This window comes from Corvus cornix, chromosome 4 (genome assembly GCF_000738735.6).
Source record: "Corvus cornix cornix isolate S_Up_H32 chromosome 4, ASM73873v5, whole genome shotgun sequence".
Classification (NCBI taxonomy): Eukaryota; Metazoa; Chordata; class Aves; order Passeriformes; family Corvidae; genus Corvus; species Corvus cornix.
The window spans coordinates 31,474,538-31,492,292 of NC_046334.1; the positions used below are offsets into that span (position 1 = coordinate 31,474,538).

Genomic DNA, 17,755 nt, shown 5'->3' on the forward strand with positions numbered 1-17,755 from the left:
CTTCCCTTCCTTCCTCCCTCCCTCTCCGCCTTCCTTCGAAGCACTGCTCCAGTTCGTAGCTGCCGGTGGCTGTCGCCATGGGCCCCGCGGCGCTGCTGCCGCTGCTGCCCGTGCTGCTGTTGCCGCTGGCGGTGGCCGCGGGCGGCCCGGAGGTGCGCAGCCTGAGGGGGAGCTGGCGGCTCCGCAGCGGGAACGGGTCCGGTGTCGCTCCGAGCGGAGGTGCCGGGCTGCGTTCACACCGCGCTGCTCTGCAGGGGCCTCATCCAGGTACGGTACTCGGAGAGCCGGGCCGAGGAGCAGCCCCACCCGCCGTGGGCAGCCCGCCTCGGAGGGGAGAACCAGCCCCCCAAAACTCAGCTCCGTCCCCGGAGCTGCCCGGCCACTGCAGGGTTGGTTGGCGTCGCCGGTGCAGCAGCCGGGCTTCGTTTGGTGGCTGAAGTGTCCTCAGTCGCACATAAGGCCGAGGATACAAATGGAAGTTTTGCAGTATGTGAGATTGTGGTTTTGACACGCAGCCAAGGTGCTGACACCAGATACCTGCAATACCCTCACAGCATGTAAGTCATGCTTACCTACAGTGATACCTCAAAAGAATGAAAAGTTAAACCCACCGTCCTAAAGTTTGGCTTGTTGATGCAATAAGTTTAGGGATTTCAGGCGATTAAAAAGCCCTTTTAAAACTTGCAGAGAATATCAGAACAGTGGAGAACATATACACCCATTCTGCCTAAATATATTCTCATATATTCTGAAACACAAGAACAGACGTTAAATTTAAAGGACAAGCTCCTGTCGTAACACTTCGAAGAAGCTTTTCTGCTTCTGTTTATGCTTGCTTATATTACGTTTTTAAGTTTATAAAAAGGCAGCAACCACTTTCTTGTACAAATTTTCAAAACTGCAGTTGCAGATTGATAGCAAAGTATTCTGATACTAGCATAAGGTGCTTGTGACTCAGACCTGACAAGAAACGTGGCATTAACTGCGTCATTGTTGAAATAAGATGCCTTTTTAAAAGGAAACGAAGAAAATGGAACATGTACCTGGAACAAGGAAAAGAAACAAAACACAGTGAAGTTAACAAAGTCATCTATAAAGGTGATACATACAGTTCTGTGCTGGAAAATGTAAAGTACTGTTGTATGCTGTGAGTATGTCATATTATCCCTCCTTTATTGTGGGCCCAATGGTGTGGTTTTTGCACATAATTTATTTTAAAAACACATTGTGGATGCATGCATTTTGTATTTTCTATTTCTCAGTTTTTATCCTTCAGCTTATTATACTCTGATTAAAGTTAGAGAGGTAAAAGGAGAAAGTGACACCCTTTGGTCAGGATAATTTTAGCATTTTCTGTGTTGGCACAGGTTGGGAATCCCAGCACTAATAATAGATTCCAAAGAGTGTCATTGCCAGATACAAAGCATCAACATTGGAAAAAGAAACACGTTACGAAGGGGTAGGCAGAGCTATGATGATCTCTTGTTTTAACGTCTGTGTGCTCAGTGATGTGACATCTTGGACATAGAGAATTAAGGTTTCGGAAGGGCTTTTCTATAGTTTTCAAATGTGCAGGAGCCAGGGAGACTTTATGTGGAGGATCGGTTAAGGGAACTGTGCCGGTTTCTCTGATGCAAAAGTGCACAAGGTAAACTGAACATCTGGGATGTTTGGCTGTTCTGGGAGGTGCTGTGCAAGAAGTGTGAATAATCATCCAGGAGAAACTGTGACCAATGCACTGACTCAGGCGTGCAAGACAATGATGTAATGAAAGACTCACATTTAACTACTCACACTAAGTACACTTAGGAAGTGAGAAGGTGTGATTGCTAATTTAGCTGCATGGCTGCACACTGACTTGCAGTTTAGCAGTATATTTGGAAATGAGGATGATGAACTCTAACGTGCCTGGGCAGAATCCCAAGTCTGCACAGAAGCATGAGAGGTTAGTCAGCCGGCTGGGCAGCAGTGGATGTGGCTAATATCGATGATGGTTGGTTGTGGTCACTTACATGTTTACTTGAATACAAGTAAGAACTTGCTCCAAACACGTGCTGGTACGGCCGGGTATGAACCTGCTGTGGACTGGAAGCTGTTGCTAAATTGGTGGTGTTACTGTCGAGGTGCTGAGTTAACCAAAATGGTTCACTAGTCTGGTTGCTTGACCTCTGGACTGGACCCAGCTGGTGGCTGGCTAGTTCCAAGCTCAGAATGAGATAACTGTTTCTATGTATAGATGTGTACAGGTAACTCAAGGCCATCTTAATTAAACCCGTTCTTACTCACTTTAGCAAAGCTCAGTTTACAGAAAGAAGCATTCACACAAATTTGCACCAGGATAACTAAATAACTTTAAAATCACATTTTTATTTAAAAGATAGAATGGAGGCCATACAAAAACAGGGGAGCAACCTTAGCAGATTTGAAACCTATTCCAGATGGTGTTAGATGTATTCAATCCTTGTCACCAAAGGTGTTGCATTCTGCGAAGCAGCAAGCCTGAGTTGTTTGGAGGGAGTCAGTGACATCATTCGTTATTGCAGTTCGAGGCTTCGTGCTCCAGAGGAGGGCTCAGCTGTTTGTCCTGAGGGTTATTCACTGCGGTGAATGTGACCAAAGGTTTTCAAGTGCAGCTGCCTAAAATCATACTCCTATTTTTACAAAAGCATGCACACTGCTGTAATTGTAGAGGCATGGAGCACTGGTTGCTCCATTTTTTCAGAGTTCATTATCTCTGGAAATCAGCCCTTTTTGGTGTTGTGTCAAGTATAGAAGTAGGAGATTTATTATAGATGCCTAAATACAAGTTTTGATCTTAGATATTTTTTTCATTTGCTCCTTTTGCTCTTTGCAATGGAATATAGGATCTTTATTCATCTTACAGAAGATGTCACCAGATCAGTAATGCAACTTGTAATCAAAAGTGGAGATTGGTCTGAAAAGCTGTACCAGGAAATAGGAGAACAAAGCTAGTGGGAACAAAATCATTCTGGATAGCAGGACCCCTGTGTTCACCTGGTGAAGTCTACATGCCGTTTTTCTGTGTGATTTGAAATGGCAAATAGCACTGCATCCTTTGCTTCTGTATCTGTGAGATTTTCAATGGATTAGCACCCAAAAGGGAAATTTAAAGCAAAATTTGGAAGGCCCTACTCCTGCAATGTAGCTTAGTGGGCATCTCACAAATGAGGGGAAGGAGGGCAGCAGGGGTAAGCTGATGAATATTAAGCCTTCAGAATGTGGCTTAGATTGCAAGAGTAGGCTGCAAGCAATTTATCACTGTGTGGTTCATTTCAAATTTAGGTCGACACACAAACTGTTTTTGCACAGGGATGCTGTAGCTGATTGCGTGTCTGTAGCCTTACTTTAATCTGCTGTGCAGGCCATACACTTGAAAAACATCTCTCTGATGCTGAGGGTTCATTACTCATCTCTCTGGATCCTCTTAGCATTTGTTCTAGAGATATCTTTACTCTGGCTCATAAAATATACATTGGAGAAACACATCTTCCTGAATGCACGAAATGCATGTGTCTCAAAAAATGCTCTTGGGGAAGACCCTTGAGTTTCCTACTAAAGTATTATTTTCTTTCATATTCAATCAATGTAGTTCAAATGCTGGATTATCTATGATAAAAGCTCTAGGGCCAGGAGATTGCATCAGATTATGTGTTTGACTTGATTGTTTTAATAACATTTCATTAAGACACTGTAGCTCGTACTATCATTTAAATGTAAAATTAAGAAAACACATGAGAAATACACATAAAGAAGGGTAATAGTCACTTGAATAAAGTTAGTGCAAAGCTTCATTTTGAATGCAGACATTTTACAAACTTGCAGTGAATCTGTTCCTAACCCTGCAGCTCTGGAAAAAGATTTGCCAAAACCATTTTGTCTGAAGATTCTGCTTTTGACCACTGTTCTGATAAGCCATATGTACCCACAGGTAACTTGTATATTAAGTCTGTGTGCTGGAAATAGGCATCCTCTACCATTTACTGTCCAAGTTCTGCACTGTGGCATTTCTTGTTGGCAGGTGACTCCTGTAAATTTTCAGTTCTGATGAATATGGCTGTTGTAGCTGGATTTTCTCATATGCCAGCCATTTGCATTCATACATAAGGCTATTTTGTCTTATTAGCTGTCACTTAGATTTGCATAGACCATTACAAGAGGTCTGCAAGTGTGATGCTGATATAGGGGCTGGGTAACACTGCATTTTCTGGCCTGATAGACAAGGGCATGCACTTGACAGAGAAGCTCACAGTGATCTTGGTCATACTCAGATATTAAAATTTATTAGAAGTTTATATACCCCAACTGGTAGTTCTGTGTTTCTGGAAAGTAGTGTGCTTTTCTGTAGCTTGTTCTGCATTTGTATAAAATACTCTGTTGTTTATTTTCTGACACTTCATCACAACTTAGATTTTTTGGAGCAAGCCAGGTAACAATTCCATTGGGTATCCTATGGTTCTATTCAGGTTAGATGGCATTCATTGATGATGGAATAGTTGATTATTATATTATTTTCCACTGAAATATAGGTGCTCTGCTGAACTGTGAGAACATATGTGGAAACGTTCAAAAGCCTTAGTAAAACTTTGCGTAAGTATTAAAAGGCACTTAAGTTTTTCTTTCAAAAGCTTGTGATATTAAAAGAGAGAAAAGTTACAGCGGTCTGTTAAATACATCACAGTATTCAAATAATATTATGCAGTGGGTATTAGTATCTTAACTCTTTAGTCATATTTGGCCTAGTGTTCAGTTGTGACACATCTTGAACATTGACAGTGACATTCAGTTTACTGCTTTCTGAGAGCAGCTACTGACAATTAGTTACTTTAGGAGGAACTTCCAAAACTCACGTTCCAAGAATACAATCCATTTGTCACTACTGTTAGTTCAGCCTGACTTCAAGCTGTGAAAATTGTGTAAGTGTCCTGACTGCTATCACTTGTGATGTCAAGGAGCACATGGGTATAGATAAGTATATATTAAGTATATATTAACTATTTCGCTTCCAGTCTGAAGTTGGGCACAGCAGAATCATTAAACCGTAAATTGTGAAACATCACTTGCAAATTTTATTTTGGTAATCTGTTGCACCATCAGAATTTTCTTACAGTGTACATGATAAAATACCAGCAGAATTAATTTATGAGAGAAGAGCATGCAAGGTGACTTCAAATTAGACCATAACAAAAGCAGGGTAAGGCAAAGGAATCTGGTTTTTGTTCTCTTTATTACATTTCATTTCATTATATGCAGATCTTCCCCCCGTGTACAGCTGACTCCGTCTGGTGTAATTCAGGTGTTTGTGCCATGCCCCTCAGAACTCCTGGAGTGTGGGGGCCTGGAGGTGTCCCTTCATTGGGCCAGGGTGTGCCTGGCACCACTCGCTCACTTGGGCTTGGAGCCTTACGTCTCATGTGTTCATGTCTCATCCATTTCCTCCTTAACAGGAGAAGCTCTTATCAGAGCGTAGCTTTTCAATATCCCCTTAAAATCATTGCAAGGACAAGCTTCCATCTGGCCTTCATTGTAGTGCTGCCAGTGCTTTTGAAGTCCCGCTGATGTCCTGTTATCCGACCGGGAAACTGCTTCCTTTTGATGATCTGTAGCAGGGCTTTTTACCTAATCTCAGCAGGTGGTTTGCTGCTTGCTTACAGCGTTGAGGTTGGGAGCAGGGAACAAACAGGCAGGCAGCTTGAGTGCTTCAGATTTTTCCCCAAATTGCAGGGAGCAGGAAAATGCAAGGCTGTTATGTTTGGTGGGATCTAAAAATAGCCGTAGTTGACTCCACCCCTCTATGAATTGCTTCCAGGAACACATTGAGCTGTTGAGCTATTGAATGTGAAGTGTATTTAATGGATGTGCAGCCTATTTCCTACCATCTTTCAGTTTCTCCTTGTGCCTTTAAGAGTTTTAAATTTGTGGGGTTTTGCATGCACTTTTTGAACTAAGCTTTTAATTTTGATGTGAAATGATTTCACGTGGGATGAAATTCTGTTTCAGAGAAATCCAAACAATTTGACTTACAGGGGTACATCTTCCGGCACTCAGAACAGTTGTATTTAATAATGAAAAAGTCAATAACCTCAGAAGTGTATTGGAGAAGTAATTCTGCTTTCTTAGAGGACTTTGCTGTGGTCACGCGTTTCTCCTGAATCTTGAGAATTGTCTTAAAAGCATTGCTTGAACGTTGCCACGACTGATTGTATAACAATCAACATTTGTCATGGTTAATATGACTGACCAGTTATTAGCACTTAACAGCTTTTCTGTGTGATATATGAGCTGTCTTACTGGTTATGTAGCAATGATATCAGTAAGCTGTTAAGTTTTACATGAAGGTACACGGAACTAACTGTGAGCTTTCCATCTGAAAGGGCGGATGCCTGTGAGTCAGAAGGGCTAATTAGCACCTTCTATGACACCTATTTTAGCAGTCAGTGCATTTCTTGAAGTTTGAAGGCTTTAGACTAGAAAAGGAAGCTCCTTCAGGAAGAAGGATCTTCAGTACGTTCTGAGATTTAAACATGCCACTCTGTAAATGCCTGTAAGAGCCCGTTTGGCAATGATTTCTGCCTCTGGTAAAATATTCCTACATTTCTGCTCCTAGACAACCAGTTTTGTGTTTTCCAGAAGTCAGGACTTTGTTCATTGACATCTCTGTATCTGTGCTGTTGTGGGAGAAATGGTGAAGGTTTCTTTGTGCATCTTTGCCGAGACACTGATGTCGATTTTTGACCGTTAACCAAATGGCTTTACAGTCTGCTGTTGATAGTGCATTTGCAACTTTCATCTCACACCTTTTGTTAAATATTTCACACATACAAATGGCAATTACTGAAATTTAACTTGCACATTTTTCAAAGCATAATGTGAAATAAAACAGTATGTGATGTTTAATACGAATATGTATGTATATGTAAAAATATATAAGATGGTGTATAATGTTAAAGCAAGACCGTTGTAAAGTACATATTGGGGGGTTTCACAGTCTCTGACATTCAATGCTTGCCTTTCATTATCTCAGTACAATGATCTCAGTGGAGTTTCTTTCATGAGCCTAAATTTTGCATATTAATATGCTTTTCTTAGCCTTAAATTTTGCATCTTAATAAATGTCTGAGATATATTCCCCAAAAGTAATGGTATGAATGTCTTAAAATTCAGTAATAGTTCTGGTAAGCTCACGATGACTTAACTTTTAGAGTATACACTGTATTATCATTACAGAGGTCACAGTTTCACTAAGGTGACAAGACTTTTCCTTTTTGACTCTTCCCTTGTAGTAAGAAATTTGATTGATAGAGCATAGCATGTAGAGGCAAGGTGACACCTTTTCCTCTGTATGAGCCCAAGGAATGATGTTTGTATTACTGTAGGACTCCAGAAGGGACTGCGCTGCTGAGGAGAGTCACTTAGATGTTACGATTTTGCTCTGCTATAATAGGTTTATGTGTATATTACAAAGCCTGACCCTGTTAGGTGCAAAATAAATATGAGGTATGAGACAATTTTTTTCAGAAGATTTCAAATCCATAATGTATTTACTATCTCTACTGACTCTTAAAATGGGGAGAAAAATTAAGTTCCAGCAAGTAGGAAAAAAAAAAAAAGCTGGTCAGATTTTCTTCGGTGTGAATTTGGATATTCAGGGTGGGTAGTTCAGTGTGTTGGTACTGTTGGAACACTGCTATCAAAGCAAACCTTAACGCAGCTCCCCTCCCTCTGAGCCGGGGTTGAGTCATGCAGGCCAGAAGAGACTGGCCTTTGTTTCGGGGCAGCAGCTCAGCCGGGCAGCGGCGGCAGAGGCTGGAACGGGGCTGCCAGGCCGCGGGTACCTGCACTGAGACGGGATGGGGCACTGTGCCTTCCTGCACTCCGACATGGGATGGGGCACTGTGCCTTCCTGCACACTGACATGGGATGGGGCACTGTGCCTTCCTGCACTCCGACATGGGATGGGCACTGTGCCTTCCTGCACACTGACATGGGATGGGGCACTGTGCCTTCCTGCACTCCGACATGGGATGGGCACTGTGCCTTCCTGCACACTGACATGGGATGGGGCACTGTGCCTTCTTGCACTCTGACACGGGATGGGCACTGTGCCTTCCTTCACACTGACATGGGATGGGCACTGTGCCTTCCTGCACACTGACATGGGATGGGGCACTGTGCCTTCCTGCACTCCGACATGGGATGGGCACTGTGCCTTCCTGCACTCCGACATGGGATGGGGCACTGTGCCTTCCTGCACACTGACATGGGATGGGGCACTGTGCCTTCCTGCACTCTGACACGGGATGGGCACTGTGCCTTCCTTCACACTGACATGGGATGGGCACTGTGCCTTCCTGCACTCCGACATGGGATGGGCACTGTGCCTTCCTGCACTCTGACACGGGATGGGGCACTGTGCCTTCCTGCACTCCGACATGGGATGGGGCACTGTGCCTTCCTGCACTCCGAAATGGGATGGGCACTGTGCCTTCCTGCACTCTGACACGGGATGGGCACTGTGCCTTCCTGCACTCTGACACGGGATGGGGCACTGTGCCTTCCTGCACTCCGACATGGGATGGGGCACTGTGCCTTCCTGCACTCTGACATGGGATGGGGCACTGTGCCTTCCTGCACTCTGACATGGGATGGGCACTGTGCCTTCCTGCACTCCGACATGGGATGGGCACTGTGCCTTCCTGCACTCTGACATGGGATGGGCACTGTGCCTTCCTGCACACTGACACGGGATGGGGCACTGTGCCTTCCTGCACTCTGACACGGGATAGGGCACTGTGCCTTCCTGCACTCCGACATGGGATGGGCACTGTGCCTTCCTGCACTCTGACATGGGATGGGGCACTGTGCCTTCCTGCACTCCGACATGGGATGGGCACTGTGCCTTCCTGCACTCTGACACGGGATGGGCACTGTGCCTTCCTGCACTCCGACATGGGATGGGGCACTGTGCCTTCCTGCACTCTGACACGGGATGGGGCACTGTGCCTTCCTGCACACTGACATGGGATGGGGCACTGTGCCTTCCTGCACTCCGAAATGGGATGGGCACTGTGCTCTTCTGCTGCCTCTGTGGGAGGTGCAAGGCCATGGGGTGTCAGGTTCTTTAACCTGGGTCAGGGACATTGCAACCCGCCATAAGGTAACAAATACAGCATGAAGCCAGAAAGGCTGAGGATGTAGCTTAGACCAACCGTGCCTTCTATTCTTCCTAGGTAGTGTGGTTAAAGGGAGAAGGGCACATTTGGTGTAAATGCAGTACTATTCTCAAAAGTAGTCATTTAGTTTTATACCAAAACCAAAATCACGTTGCTTCTCATTCTTCTCTTTTTCCATCCCTCCACATAAAACAATTTTGTTTATCCTTACCACAGCAAGACTAGCTGACAAGAAACAGGTGGAGTATTTGCAATAACTTTAAACTAGAGATTTGTTCACTGCTGTCCCTAGAGGCCCAAAATGCTGTTTCTTTGCCTCTTAAAATCCTATTAGTCTTACTTTCTCCATAATTATGAGGGTGATCATGTTTCTGTTCCTCTCATTAAGTCAGAAGCTCTCTTGATTTATTGGTTAATTTCCAGACTGTAAAAACAAATCCTGCTGCTTCTAGTTTGAGTGATTATAGCAGAAAGGGTTTTGACCTATATAAATAAAGCCAAATATTACTAAAGCTTTGCTTTCACGTGAAATTTCAAAGGTGACAAGGAGTATCAGGACTAAGATGGATTTTGCATTTGCAGACTGACTGAAATAAGAAGTGTTCATCTAATGGACATTGTGATTCTTTTTATGTAGTAACACTATTAATAAATCTTGTAATTTTCTTTTTGTTGGTCTGTTACTAGGATCCATACTACAGATTTAATGATGTGATGTACAGATGGATCTCACTAGATAACTGGACTTACAGCAGGACGTTCAAAACTCCTTTTGACGTCAGGTAGGCAGTAAAGATATGTCTAAAATAGTTCTGTGCCATCTTTCATGGAGAATTGCAAGTTAATCCATCAGCTCAAAATCTGCTTAATACTTTTGTATCTGATAAAACAAATTATGCAATCATGTGCAGCTGCAAATCTGTTGCTACAGAACACTTCAATTGTTGCTTTTTCCTTTTTTTAAAAATGGATTGTTAAAATTTACTTATGAATTGTCAACTGAGAAAAGATAATTCTTAGGGTAATTGAAAGCTATCCCATCTAATATCTGGTGGGTATGTGAACGTGTTATATATGGTGCGGTGTTCTTGAACATGCTGACTTGAGCTACTTCAGCTGTCATCTTAATTTGAGCATTTAAAGATACAATGTAGCTACACTGAGTCAAATGTTTTTGCAGGTAGCTGAGGCAACTGCTGGTACAATAGCGATACACATTTTTATATTGTCTGTTTCTTGTGTGTCCTTAACTTTCCACACATATGTTTTCTTCCGTAGAAAGTGGCAGAAAGTGAATTTGGTTTTCGAGGGAGTAGATACAGTAGCACAGATCCTGCTCAACAATGTCACAGTTGGGAGAACAGACAACATGTTCAACAGATATGTAAGTAATGTGTTTATTTCTGATGGTGCTTCTGTTTTTTCTTCAAAGCTCTGTTGTTCTGAGCATTTTCAGTGCATTCAAGTACCCATAAAAGTAGGTGGTTGGATGCAGAAAGTGTTGACCTGAGGACTGCGTGTGTTATCAGGTAAATGTTAAAAAGAGAAGTGTACTTCCATTTTCACGAGCTACAGTGTCATATCTAGAAGTGAATGTGCCTTGTCCTAAATGAGAGGACCAATGCAAGAGGATCAGTTCAGCTAATAATACATCTTGCTTCTTGGGATGTGTCCCAGCTCCAAGAAAACGTAAGCTTAAATCTGTTTTATTAGCTGTAAATCTGCTTACTAATTGGTATTAGAATGGTTTACATGTGAATACTGCAATGAAAATGCACATATTGTAAAGCCTTTGTGTTTTCATGCTTTTGGTTTTTAAAGAGGGTGGTTTATGTTTAATATTGCACGTTGGATAACATTGTCTTGCATTTTTGAGCTTCGCTTGTGTCAGCATGAGAGTACTCATTATGGAATGATCCTGAGAGTAGCAAAAACATTCCAACTAATTTTATAGCTTTAAAATACAAAATTATTCTGGTATTAACATAAGGAGAAATGCTTGCTTTTATCTGAAAAGGATCAAAAAACCTGAAGAGTTAAAGGAAGAATAATAGTGGAATAACTAAATTACAAATGAAATCTGGCATCTCCACATCTCAGCATTTACCATTCCAGCAGGTTTTATTGCAGAGGCTCTGGACTAAGAGCTAGATTCTGCCACCTGGGTCTGTGTGACCTAGGACAAGCCACTTAGTTTCTCTTTGACTTAGTTTTACCATCAGTGAAATCAAACATTTCATGGAGGTTTTATGAAATTGTCATTATTTACTATTTGGAGAGTATCTAAAAGTTTGTCAGTAGCAGGCTCTGTAAATTTAGGAAGTGGTATTATTTTGTCCATATTTCTGCAACTTCATTTTGTGTCAGATTGTAACAATTCATGAAATGGCCTTCACTGTAAAATCAGAGTGTACTGCATTAAATTGAGTCCGCGGTTACTGTGACCCAGACTTCTGCCTTGTTCACCCGTTCCACATGGCAGCATCTGCAGAAAGGACCCTCTGAAGGCTCTGGATTGGGGAACGCTATTTGCTGTATAATTTCCTGCAGTATGCTACAGAAATAAGGGATGCTAGCTGGGGTGCTTCCAAATTAGAAAAAATTGCTTTTCTCCTTGGCTTTTCACAAATGAGCACTCTGAGGAATAAATGGGTATTAGCCATTGGAACCATATTGTCTTGATAGCACAGGATAGTTCTGAAATGGAACATTTCTCCTTTTATCCAGCCATGTTGAAGATGATTTTGTGACCTGGTGAGGAAGCCCCCAAATGCTTCATTTGGTGCTGGCATAGAAGTGTGTCTGTACATTTGGGAGGTGAGAATGCAGCTCATTTCATTTTGGGGAATGAAATACAGCTTTGCAGCGTTCATGGACAAGGCAGCTCAGTGCCTTGTGGTAGATGAGCTGGCAGCACAGTGTGAGCTGGAAACTCTCCTGTATGGAGCAGCTTTCTGAGTTGGAATAAGGTGTCTTCCCAAAGATGCAGATGAGTTCTGGATGGGGAAGGAGGGTAAAGATTCTCTTGCTGTCCTTGTCTTTCAAGCACTTCTGTGTCCAAGCAGAGCACTGCAGCCTGCAGTGAGGGCTCGGTGTGAGGAAAGTGGTTTGCCTAGAAACATCTCCTTGTATCTAGAACATTCCTGTGTATTTTCTTTTTTTCAGTTTATGAGATAGCTTTTCTCTTCCTTCAAAACTGGAGCACGCTGAGACAGTATTTCAAAAGCCTTTGAATAATATATGTATGGTATTAAAATCCCAATGTAATAGAGATTATAAATCTCATATATAAATGTCAACATGTAATGGTTTTGTTCTGTGTTTTGTCCTAGAGCTTTGATATTACCAGTGTGATCCAGGAGGTCAATTTTGTTGAAGTCCGTTTCTTGTCAGCCGTTTCATATGCAGCAGAGCAGAGCAGATGTCACAAAGCACACAGCATTCCCCCGGCGTGCCCTCCACCTGTGCAGAAAGGAGAGTGCCACGTTAATTTCATCAGAAAGGTAGGGGCAGAATTGTCTGTCTCTGGCTTCAGGCTGGGAAAGAGGAATGCTTCACAAGCTGTCCTTATGGTTGTATTCTGAAATCTGCAATGTAGTTTTATAAGTAGGGCATATTTTTCATTGCAGCTTCCTTCTCCCGTCCCCCTTAGAAACCTGTAATCTTGTATGTTGACAATACAAGAGGCATAAGAAGGCCAGGCTTCATATCTAAGTGATAAGAATGTTTAAAAGGCTATTTTCATGAAAGGGTCAGCAAGGAGACTTTCAGCTAAGAGGACAGGATATCAGTGGGAAATGTGTAATCATTACATTTTGATCCACTGGGTGGGTTTAGCAATGTATGCTGACAATAGAGTTCACTGTTGCAAATACCAGCGTGTATTGCCAAGGCTGTAAAAATCTCATCCAAGCAGCTTTGTGAGTGTTTGCTGTTGCTCATGTGCTGTGCTATTTATACTGGGCAGCTCTGGCATGTCCCAAGAAGTGTTATGTAACACGGGACCTGTTCTCATCTTAGTAAAGTACTTGTAAGTACATATTCAGTGAAAACAACAATGTAATATAAATGAATGAAGCTCAGAAATTTTAAGATGTGGCTTCTCTGCTGTTAAAACTTAACTAAAGGCAGACTATCATTTGAGTAGCATCTCATGTATTTCTGATAGCTTTGCAGCAGATAGAGGCAATGTCCAGATGATCTTGTCTTCTAATTTCTGGTTTTGGGTGGTTTTGCACGTTTGTCTCCACTTAAATGCCTTTCTTGTTAATTATTTTCAAACTTTCTAATAAAGTCGTTCTGGAGTCTCCTCAAAAAATGACTAGGATCCTGTTAATTTAAACCTGGATATAATTTTCTTTAAAATTTGTTAATGTAAACATGGACTCCTTGTTGTCCTGGAAAGATCCTTTAGGGTTAAGATGCTGTCTTTATTTCTAGTTGCTGCTACTTTTATTTTCTGTACATTTTAGAAAGTTTATTAATTCTTCTGAGTCTAATGTGCTTCTTAGAAATCAGTGCGAGGAGAGGCTTGCAAGTAATAATGCACTTACACAGCTGTAGTCTTATTTATAGAGCAAAAGTGGCCTGGAATGATTTTATGCTTCACTGCACTGTACCTTTAAATTTGTAAGAAAATACCCTAATGTTTTTTCCTCAAATGAGTTGTTTGAGTGTACTTGGAAGCTGCTCCAGAAATTTCCAGAAACATTTTGAGTTCGAAGTATATGGCAACAACAGCAGCTATCACGTTTAAAAGTAAATAAACTAGGACATTGCTATAAGCTGGATGCTTTCCATCTGAAAGTAATGGAGAGCTGTTTACACAGTTCAGGTGCAGTATTAAGTGCAGTAAACTTAACTAAATCTAAATAGGAGTTTGTGGCAGAACAGAAACCTGTCGCTGCTGATGTACTCCAGTGATCCAGGCATATTGTTCTTATGAGATACTGTTTCTGATAGCAGTCTCTGTAGTATTGTAGTGAAACCTGCCAATCTGTCAGTGATTCATTTGTTTATTTTTTATAAAGGGAAAATGACTTTCAATCGGACATGTTTTCTAAGAATATGTTATTCCTGGTTTTCCCTTTGAAATAGGTGCAGTGTTTGCTTCCTGGAAGGCTCTTTTGCAATTTGATAGACAGGGAGGCTGACTGGCAACACAAGGGATGGGCCAGGCTTGTGCAATGTGGTTTGCCCAAATTAGTATGCCTTGGCTGTAAGTTATTAGTCTCTAAATTTAGAACTGTGTGTCACTGTACACTGTACATTGTATTTGCTTTGGGGGCTGGAGCTGTGTGAAACTTGGAGGGCAGATGAATAGATGTTGTCAAGGGATTTGTTAAGTAGAGGTCTGACCAGGTTTGAAAACAGCTAAATGGAAATTAGTGTACGTACTTCTCTGCCTGACCAGCATTTTATAATTCTGACAGTTATTCTGATGTTAGTACCAGAACTAAGCTACTTCTCAACCATGTTTTTGTTCCCTTTGTTTTTGTATAAGAGAACCATAAAAAGGGGAGAAACAGTGAACATGACTGAACTACACAAATGCACCAGACATACCCATTTCTTTCCTTGTATTAATCTGTGGTGTTTAAACCAAAAATAGGAGATAAACTATTTCATATATGATTTTTAATTTTATACTTTTCTTCTAAAATACTGTAACATTTTTAACTCAGTTTTCTGCTCAGTTTGTCTTTTAGGTGTACAATTAAATACTGACATTACAAACTAAGATAATTCATAGCTGAATTGAGAATATTCTCCTGGATTATTTTTTGGATCTTTACTGTTTGGGGTTTTGTTGGCATTTTTTTTAAGTGGTATGCTAAGTGTTGTTTTGCTCTTTCAATAGTACAAAATTTCTCTGTACCTTTGATGTTTAATACAAAATTTATTTTTTTTAATATAATACAGGTAGTACCAGCAGAGTTCTAGTTGAGAAATAAGAAGAAAATACTGTAAGCTCTTTGGGTTTATGAAAACTGGAAAAATTCTTTCAGTGCACATCAATATTTTATTCCCAGATAGCAAATGTCTTTTATTTCTGGTACAGCATCAATGTCTGTGTGAAAAACAGGCAATTGTAACATAATAATTTTGTTTTCCAGGAGCAGTGTTCATTTAGTTGGGATTGGGGCCCTTCTTTTCCCACTCAAGGAATCTGGAAAGATGTTAGGATTGAGGCCTATAACCATTATCACCTGATTTACTTTTCTTTAACTCCTTTCTTTGGTAAGTCTCTTTCACTTCTTCTTTTTATTGTTGTTTCACCTTTGGAATACAAACCATTTTATTGTTAAGCCAATTAACTATCAGTTTAGGAAATGTTCTATGGGGTTTTTTATGACTTTGTGTGTAGTTCTTTCCACAGCACACCTTTTTTAGGCATTGAAACAGTACTTCAGTACAAGCAATAGCTATTAAAAGTGTTAGAATTCAGAATCTTTTTTTGCTTAAAGTACCCGAATAACTGCAGAAATAAATGTAGTATAATTGAGATTAGTACCTGTTCTCCGGTTTTTAAAAATTTCGTTTATATTGGCATGTGTTTTGACCAAGACTCCCTGTAAATATGTCTCACTTTCATTTAAAACAAAGGCTAAGCTGCTATGGGAATTTGGTTTTGTGTTGGAAAGACAAATGCACGGTGAATAGAGTTTGAAGAGTGCTGAGTTTTCAGGACACAACATGAAGTCCGAGAGAGAAAAGCAGTCGTGCTATGCAAGGATAATTGTTAAAGCTGCAACTGGAGAGGATAACCTCCTGCATTCCTGCTACCTAACTTACCAAACCAGTTTCCTTGCTTGCAGTGGTCTCTGATTTTCCTCTCCTTTGTCCTGAAGATCACTGCAGCTCAGCAAAAGTAGTTAATTTTCCTTTGAAACTTTTTGCAAGTGGTGATATGCCCCATTGTAGACCACCCATGTGGTTTTTTCACTGCCTCTTGAGCCCAGTCTTCAGTGGAGTAAAGGCTCGCACGTGGGTCCTCTGCACTGGGGCGGATTTCGCCCCTTGGGAATAGATTTGTTGTGTATGAATAAAAGAGGAAGACATCACTCCATGGCTGCTTCTAAAGCGTCCTGAAATAGCTGCAGGTCTTAGCTAGAATTAACGTGACTGGAATTTCCATGGAAAGCCCCAGCACAGACTGTGTGCTTTCTAGAATTTAGTTACAGTAAAAACCTTCTCTGGTCCCTCCCACATTCCCACAACTCCACCTTCTGGTAGGTAAAGTCTTGCTCTCTGGATAAGTAGAGAGAGCAAACCTCTTTTCATTCAGCAGAGAGTGGCTTGGAACCAGAGCAAGAGCTTATTAGTATTTAAACATAATAACGTTTGAAAAAGAAAGAGTAAATGAACAACCTGAATTTAAGCTGCCTACATACTTTTATTGTTCATCAGTGTCATAGCCTTTTGACCACTGAGTCTGTAAAAGATTCATTGTTCTGGGTTTCTGTGCCTAGACCCCACAGATCATTCGGTTAAGAATGGACTGGAATTTTTATATGTCTTTGTAGGGAAGGAAAAATGCACTGTAATGTCTGACCCTTGTACAGTGGGTATTTTTTTAACTTTTTCCACATTTCAGAAAATTGGTCTTCACTGGGTAATGCTGGGTGTAATATAAACTCAGGAACTCAATCGTTGCTCTTCATTCTATGAAAGACAGTGAAAATCACACCAGGGCTGAATGCAATTCTTTGTTTGTTGGAGTGAGCTCTCTTTCTCTTGTGGAAGAAGGAGAGCTTGAGTATATAAATGAAAAGAGAAAGTAAATTATTTGTAGTTTGGGTATATAAAATGTGTCTTAGTTCTAGTTTTCCTTGTTTTCTGTTTTATTCGCTTTTGCTTGTATGTTAATATGTAACATTTGAAATATAGGATTAGCCAGGCTATGTTAGTGGCTAGGCAATTCAATTGCTGAAGTTAGTAGGAAATTTACACATAGATCTTGAGTACCCTTGACCCTGGCTCTCCTTATTCAGTAAGTTCTGTAAAAGAGAGGACGCTCTGTGGTAGCTTCAGAGAGATCTCAGGGAAGTCATTAACTTGTTTCCTCCACGACACATTGGTGGGAGACATAAAGATATAGCCTGTCAAGTCTAGACACAGTGGGCCCAATTCATCCCCAGTGTAGCTCCATTCATTTTGCCCAGTGAGTCTGGGATGAATTCAGATCATTTTCTATTAATACTGTTTTTGTTTCATTGACAAAAGTGATTGTACTGGCTTGTGATTACAATCTTTCCCAAAGAGGACCATGTTCATATGAGTGCTGACTAAAAGCAAATACAATGTCTGTGGGAGTTGGTGGGAAAAAATTCCTTCCTAATGAAGTGACTGGTGTCAAGGTCTCTGACTTTTGTACAGAGCTCTGAAAAAAAAGGCTGGATGGCTTTTGAATGAAAAAAAGAGTTAAGAAACATAAATCATATTGCATTGTTCTCTTCTCTTTGACACAGATGAGCTAAGTAAGAAGATTAACCGTGTAGATCTGGTTCAAACACAGCCTGAAAATTGTTAAATTTACTCTTAGGTGTTTGAATTTTTTTTTA

The 17,755-nt window shown here is 41.1% G+C and overlaps 1 protein-coding gene across 1 annotated transcript in view; it reads left to right on the top strand.

Moving 5' to 3' along the window:
• The window catches only part of MANBA (mannosidase beta), a 46,674-nt gene continuing 28,919 nt past the window's right edge, over positions 1–17,755 (top strand). The window contains 6 exon segments of the mRNA XM_039550790.1: positions 1–200; positions 202–267; positions 9,879–9,973; positions 10,470–10,575; positions 12,524–12,694; positions 15,308–15,431. Of these exon segments, the coding sequence (XP_039406724.1) occupies positions 78–200; positions 202–267; positions 9,879–9,973; positions 10,470–10,575; positions 12,524–12,694; positions 15,308–15,431 (685 nt within the window). The 5' untranslated portion in view covers positions 1–77.